Raw genomic sequence first — 7,500 nt, forward strand, 5'->3', positions numbered from 1 at the left:
CTAACAGTACACTCACACACACTAACAGTGCACTCACACACACTAACACTACACTAACACACACTAACACTACACTCACACACACTAACACTACACTCTCACACACTAACACTATACTAACACACACTAACACTACACTCTCACACACTAACACACACTAACAGTACACTCACACACACTAACAGTGCACTCACACACACTAACAGTGCACTCACACACACTAACACTACACTAACACTAACACACAGTACACTCACACACACTAATACTACACTCACACACACTAACACTGCACTCTCACACACTAACACACACTAACAGTACACCCTCACACACTAATACTACACTCTCACACACTAACACACTAACAGTACACTCTCACACACTAACACAACACTAACAGTACACTTACACACACTCACACACACTAACAGTACACTCACACGCACTAACACTACACTAACACTACACTCGCACACACTAACAGTGCACTCACACACACCAACACGACACTCTCACACACTAACACTACACTAACACTACACTCACACACAAACACTACACTCACACACACTAACACTACACTCACACTACACTCACACACACTAACACTACACTCACAGACACTAACACTACACTCTCACACACTAACAGTGCACTCACACACACTAACAGTGCACTCACACACATTAACACTACAATAACACAAACACACGAACACTACACTCACACACACTAACACTACACTCACACACACTAACACTACACTCACACACACTAACACTACACTAACACACTAACTGTACACTCACACACACTAACAGTGCACTCACACACACTAACACTACACTCACACACACTAACACACTAACACTACACTCACACACACCAACACTACACTCACACATACTAACACTACACTCACACACACTAACACTACACTCACACAGACTAACACTACACTCACACACACTAACACTACACTCACACACACTAACACACTAACACTACACTCACACACTAACACTACACTAACACACACTAAAACACTAACACTACACTCACACACAATAACTCTACACACGCTCAGGACCAGAACATAACAGCAAACAATCATTATTGTCGTTGTTGTTTTTGTTGTTATCAGTTATATAGGTAATAGCAGATGTAATAATGGTAATAGGAATAGTGCTGTTGTAGTTATATTATTATTGTTGTTATTACTATTATTTGTAGTGCTTGTAGTGTTGTAGTATAGTATTATATCTTTGGTTTATGTTCATTTCTTACTCAAAGCTTTGGCAATACTATTGGGAATATTTCTCATGTCAATAAAGCACCAATGAACTGAACTGAATTTAACTGAATTGAAAGAAGGAGAGAGACACTAAGAGAGCCAGAGTGACAGAGAGAGAGAAAGAGAGAGAGAGAGAGAGAGAGAGAGAGAGAGAGAAAGAGAATGAGGGAGAGGGAAAAAGAGAGAGAGTGACAAAGTGAGGGAGACAGAGTGAGACAGAGTTAGAGAGAGAGAGAGGAAGAAAGAGACAGAGAGGGAGAGAGAGAGAGAGAGAGGGAGGGAGGGCTGGAAAGAGAGAGAGAGAGAGAGAGAGAGAGAGAGAGAGAGAGAGAGAGAGAGAGAGAGAGAGAGACAGACAGTAACCCTGCCAGCTCGTCATGCCAAACAATTTTTATCATAGATTTTTCCTAATGTCTGGGATTTTCACACTTCACAGGAAGGAAGTTCCACTCATTATCATGATCTATTTAAAGCGCAGAGAGAGAGAGAGAGCGAGAGAGAGAGAGAGAGGGAGGGGGAGAGAGATAGAGAGAGAGGGAGGGGGGAGAGATAGAGAGAGAGGGGAGGGAAGAGAGATAGAGAGAGCTAGAGAGAGAGAGGGAGGGGGAGAGAGATAGAAAGAGAGGGAGGGGGGATAGAGAGATAGAGAGAGGGGGAGGGGGAGAGAGATAGAGAGAGAGAGGGAGGGGGGAGTGAGATAGAGAGAGGGGGTGGGGGAGAGAGAGATAGAGAGAGAGAGGGAGGGGGAGTGAGATAGAGAGAGGGGGTGGGGGAGAGAGAGATAGAGAGAGAGAGGGAGGGGGAGTGAGATAGAGAGAGGGGGGATGGAGGAGAGAGAGACAGAGAGAGAGGGAGGGGAAGAGAGATAGAGAGAGAGAGGGGGGGGTGAGATAGAGAGAGGGGGGTGGGGGAGAGAGAGAGATAGAGAGAGAGGGGGTAGAGAGGGTGATGGAGACAGAGATTGGGAGAGAAAAAAGAGCAGTCAAGAAAGAACAAGACAAGAAAGTTACGTCTTATACCAAATGTGGTTTGGTATAGGCATTACAGTAGAATGGTGTTTGATGTTGAGTGGTGATTGCTGTAGACTGGTGTATGAGGTAGATTTGTGTCTGGTGTAGACTAGAGTCTGCCGTGGTGTATGATATAGATGGATAATTTCTGTAAACTGGTGTTTGGTGAATCTGTAGTTTCTTCTAGATCTGTAGTTTCTTTTTGACTGGTGTCTTTTTTTTTGGTGTAGACCAATGGTTTCATGTAGATCAGTGTTTGGTGTAGATCGGACATTTGGTGAAGATCTGGTGTTTGGTGTAGATCAGTGTTTGGTATAGACAGATGTTTGGTGTAGACCAGTGTTTAATGTAGCCCGGTGTTTGGTGTAGACCGGTGTTTGGTGTAGATCAGTGTTTGGTGTAGATCTGGTGTTTTGTGTAGATCGGTGTTTGGTGTAGACAGGTGTTTGGTGTAGATCAGTGTTTGTTGTAGATCGGTGTTTGGTGTAGACAGGTGTTTGGTGTAGATAAGTGTTGTAGATCGGTGTTTGGTGTAGATCAGTGTTTGGTGTAGATCGGATGTTTGGTATAGATCTGGTGTTTGGTGTAGATCGGTGTTTGGTGTAGATCAGTGTTTGGTGTAGATCGGTGTTTGGTGTGGATTGGATGTTTGGTGTAGATCTGGTGTTTGGTGTAGATCGGTGCTTGGTGTAGATCAGTGTTTGGTGTGGATCGGATGTTTGGTGTAGATCTGGTGTTTGTTGTAGATCGGTGTTTGGTGTAGACAGGTGTTTGGTGTAGATAAGTGCTTGTTGTAGATCGGTGTTTGGTGTGGATCGGAGGTTTGGTGTAGATCTGGTGTTTGGTGTAGATCAGTGTTTGGTGTAGACAGGTGTTTGGTGTATATAAGTGTTTGTTGTAGATTGGTGTTTGGTGTAGATCAGTGTTTGTTGTAGATCGGTGTTTGATGTAGACAGATGTTTGGTGTAGACAAGTGTTTAATGTAGACCGGTGTTTGGTGTAGACAGGTGTTTGGTGTAGATCAGTGTTTGTTATAGATCAGTGTTTGGTGTAGACAGGTGTTTAGTGTAGATAGGCGTTTGTTGTTGATCGGTGTTTGTTGTAGATCAGTGTTTGTGTAGATTGGTGTTTGGTATAGACAGGTGTTTGGTGTGTGAAGTGGCTCTTGGTGCATCTGAAAGGCACAGTGTCACATGAGCAATGGAATACACAATAAGCTCTTTTCTGCCCCTCTCTGTTGCTTTTCTTTCTCTTTCTCCTGATCTCTTTATCACCTTCTCTACCAGTTCCCCTTATTCATTTCTGTCTGCCTTGTTTTCACACTCTCACAATTTCACTCCCACTCTGCCCTCTTCTGTCTCTCCACCTGTCTTCTCTTTGCTTTCTCAGCCCCTCTCTACTTCTCTCTCTCTCTTTCGGTTTCAGTCACTCGTTTATAGCAGGATAACAGGGTCTTCACTCAGCCAGGGGCATTGGACTTATAAAGTCCCATCAGTCTCAGAGCAGTTGGTTAAACCCACACACATACAAACGCACACATGCTTGCATTCACAAACACGCATGCACACACATGCGCACACACACATACGCAGACACACAAACACGCACATATGTTTGCATTCACAGACATGTGTGCACTCACACACACACACACACACACACACACACACACACACCAAGTCTGAGCAGATGGTTTGCCTCTCTCCCCAAACAACATTATCAGAGCAATATCACATCCCCAGACAACCAGCAGAACCCAATAACTGAGAAGTCTAATAGTTGTTAGAGGAGCTTATGTTGGGACTCTCAGTTGTAAAAATTTTATTTTCTGTGTTCTTTAACTGCTTATTTGCTGTGTTATGCGCACAGTTACTCCGTTTGCTTGTTCAGCAGTCAGAAGCCAGCCTTGGGATGGCAGTATTGCAATGTCTGTGTTTGATAACTAAACAGAGGCTTGTTAGTATCAGCACAAACGCTTAATTCCATAAGCACCATGTGAGTCGGAGCTAACCCGGAAAAATCACTGTACAAAGGGCACTTCTGGAACCGAAAGCCCACAATACAGGAGACACACAAAGAAACACTAAGTGAGGTCCAAGCCGCTCCAGGCCAAGCTCATGCCGTGAACTGACTTGCACAGCGACGCCTCAGACTGGCTCGTTGCCTCAGTCATGTTGTAGGCTCTTGTGAAACGAGGGTTCTTTCACATCGAGTATATAATCAACAGCGTTACTCGGTTCAGCCAGACCCACCCAGCTGTTCCACTCTCCACCACGCACCGTGCGACACATGTTCAGAAACACTGAATGGGCTTTGTGTTTTCACGACAATAAGCTGCCCAATTTGTTTTTTGTTTTTTTTTACACACAAACACAGTCTTTCAGAGAAAACATGCATTTAATTAGTGTATTTTCAAAACAAAACCTATATGAATTTTTTATAAGCAAGCAGGACATACACAGCCACCTGCTAGACTGGCACAGTGCAGCAGCGGAGGGAATCAAGCATCCCGTGCCGACAATTTTTCATGCATGGCACATCTTCATGGAAGGAGTTTGCATGGCTGGTATTTATGGACTATGATCTGGATACTTGTAGTCTCAATGGCAGCAGTTCCAGCTCCTCCTGCAATTTAACTGCTTCATTAGCTCTTTGGTCTGGGACTAGTCATGTGTCCCTTTGGACTACAATATCCACAATACCGTCAATTTATAGCCTCAGAGGGTCATGACCTCCATACTTGGTAGAGTCCCAGACTGAATAAAGACTCAAACTGACGGCGCATGAAAAAACTGTGACGAACAAGAGACCCAGTTTACCCTCAGAGATTGTCCAGAAAAAAAAGAGGCTTCCACATACGCACACGCTCAGATGGCACTCATCTCTCTGGGAGTGAATGAAACAGAAATGAATGAGTCTAATCTCTGTCCACTCCACAAAACCTCCTCTTTATTTTCAGGTCTCATCCACCCCATCATACTTCTCCACCCCTCTACCTCCACATCTCTCCCGCTTTCTCGCGCGCGTGTGTGTGTGTGTGTGTGTTGGGGAGGGTGAGGGCTAGGCAGGTGCAGAGGCTGCCAGAGACCCGAGACGGGGGTCCGCTCTCCGTCTGTCACCCGCCCTTCTGTCGCGCTCTCTCTGCCCAAGCGCACAACTGGAACTGGGATTGTGTGTCGTCCTAAATGCATTTGCATAGGTCACTGTCAGGGTCAGTGGCACCGCCCCCTACCGAAAACGTCAGTGATGGGCCACGCCTCTACTCGGAGTGGAAGAGCCAGTAAAATTCAAGCAGGCTTGGAAGGTATGCTCAGAGCATGAAGCGCAGCCTGGAACTCGCTCAGAGTCTAAACTAGCCTCAATGCCAAAGCTGGAAAACTCAAAAATGACTCCAAGTGTAAGAATACATGACTCGGACATATAAAGCCATAGATTTATCTGTCACCTAAAAGGTCACTTGCAGACAAGATCACGATTCACAGGGTCGAGAGTAAAAACATACCTTATCAAAGAGAGATTTCCAATGCTGCAGAGAGGGAAAATAGGAGGAGAGAGAGAGAGAAATGGAGTAAATGAGAAAGAGGGAGAGAGAGAAATGGAGGACGAGGTCAGAAATAAGAGTGAACAGAAGAGTAAGGTGGAAATAAGCATTTCAGAGATTTCACTATAATTATAATTCACTATAATTTGCATTTGTCTCATAATCTGAGTGAACCCTTCTCTTAAACATCAGCTACACAGCAGAGTTTAATTTTGACTGCAATTAACTCCTCTGGTACTCATATATAGACGATAGCAGCACTGAACATGCTAGTTTGGGAATGAACCAAAATGTTGCCTGAAGATCCATCTTAAAGGGCAGGGTTATTTATACACCACTCAGCCAACAGCTAGAATATCCGAATAGCCTAGACTAACTCTGTGTGTGTCTACACATGCAGATGCGGAGTGAAAGGTTCATCTAAGGTCTTAAATCGGAACCATTTCTAGTCTTCTTATACGTTATGGTTTGCCTTTACCTTGCAATCCACTTTAGGAGCAAAGTAATGATACGAGGCAGCCACGGACACGCAGACGCGTGTGCGTGGAAATGGACTTGCCTGCGCGCGCCCAGACTGGATGTCCACGTGCATGCTAATTTACAACTCATAAATTCTTTCACTTACATCCTCGGGAGCTACGGGAAGGACCTCGGTGCTCTCCAAAACCTCGATCTCTTCTCCCTCGGCGTTCGCCGCCACCGCCGGAGACGAATTCACGTGCGCTCCAGTGGGCATAGTGGACCTGCGCCGTCTCGCGCTCCCGACTCGCCCGCCTACGCCATTTAACCAAGTTCCTCCAAGCGGTGACAAACAGCTGCCATTCTCAACGCCTTCGGCTGATCTTTATCGTAACCTGTATCCCCTGAGCGGTTCAGAAAGTTGCAGGTTCATATGTAACAAGTAGCGCCATCATCCATAACTTGAAAGGCAAAATCACGCAAAATCACTGACATGAAAGATGACGTCTCGTGCTCCTATGCGAACGCCTTAAGCTCCATGCGAAGCCTTCCACGCGCTATCATTACAAAAGAATAAAGGGAGCTAAAGTTATACACACCAGCCCAGATAGTCACGGAGACGCTACGAGCTCGTCCACGCCGGCTGATAAAGAGGACATGGGAAAGCACTTCAGCAGGGAGGACGGTGGCGCGCGGAAGGAAAGGCGTCGGGAATGCCGAGCTCCCGGGCTGCGCGCTTGGGAAGGGTCCAAACCACGACACACTCCAGCGCGACTCTTCTGCAAAAAAACAAAAACAAACAAAAAAAAAACCCGAAAACGCAACATCTTGAAACGCCAGCTCAGCAGGACACACACGAACTAGTTTTTAGGACTGTCAAATTTAAACCCGAGTCTGCAGTCACTGTTCCTTTAAACGAAGAAATGAAACGTGAACGGCTGCGATGATATTAATTTTCACGCGTTAAAAGTAAACGTAACGATTCGGAGTACAATGTCTGGGCTACGTTACTAGCTACTAATCACAAAATACGACAAACTGCAACGGAACCTTGCACGCCGAGTAGGCACACGAACTACACATTTGTGGTGCGTCATTGTACCTTGCTGTTGTTTTCTGCGGCGCCGGTCGGGAAGATGCCCACCTCTCCACTACCTGATCCGCAAGCAGACTTTAACGGGAGCACATCCACA

The 7,500-nt window shown here is 45.5% G+C and overlaps 1 protein-coding gene across 5 annotated transcripts in view; it reads right to left on the reverse strand.

Annotated features, from left to right (window-relative positions):
* The window catches only part of rhbdl3 (rhomboid, veinlet-like 3 (Drosophila)), a 41,346-nt gene that overhangs the window by 33,354 nt on the left and 492 nt on the right, over positions 1 to 7,500 (reverse strand). The window contains exons 1-4 of one of the 5 annotated variants that reach the window (XM_027012314.3): positions 7,410 to 7,500; positions 6,907 to 7,086; positions 6,474 to 6,711; positions 5,810 to 5,833 (exon numbers count right to left, since the gene is read on the reverse strand). The exon at positions 7,410 to 7,500 is cut by the window's right edge and continues 489 nt beyond it. In XM_027012314.3, the coding sequence (XP_026868115.2) occupies positions 5,810 to 5,833; positions 6,474 to 6,584 (135 nt within the window). In that variant the 5' untranslated portion in view covers positions 6,585 to 6,711; positions 6,907 to 7,086; positions 7,410 to 7,500. Of the gene's footprint in view, positions 1 to 5,809; positions 5,834 to 6,473; positions 7,087 to 7,409 lie in introns of those variants that run through there. The other 4 variants (XM_027012316.3, XM_027012317.3, XM_081710655.1 and 1 more) reach the window with 4 other exon arrangements.

Source organism: Electrophorus electricus, chromosome 3, assembly GCF_041902795.1.
Source record: "Electrophorus electricus isolate QZ-2024a chromosome 3, ASM4190279v1, whole genome shotgun sequence".
Taxonomy (NCBI): Eukaryota; Metazoa; Chordata; class Actinopteri; order Gymnotiformes; family Gymnotidae; genus Electrophorus; species Electrophorus electricus.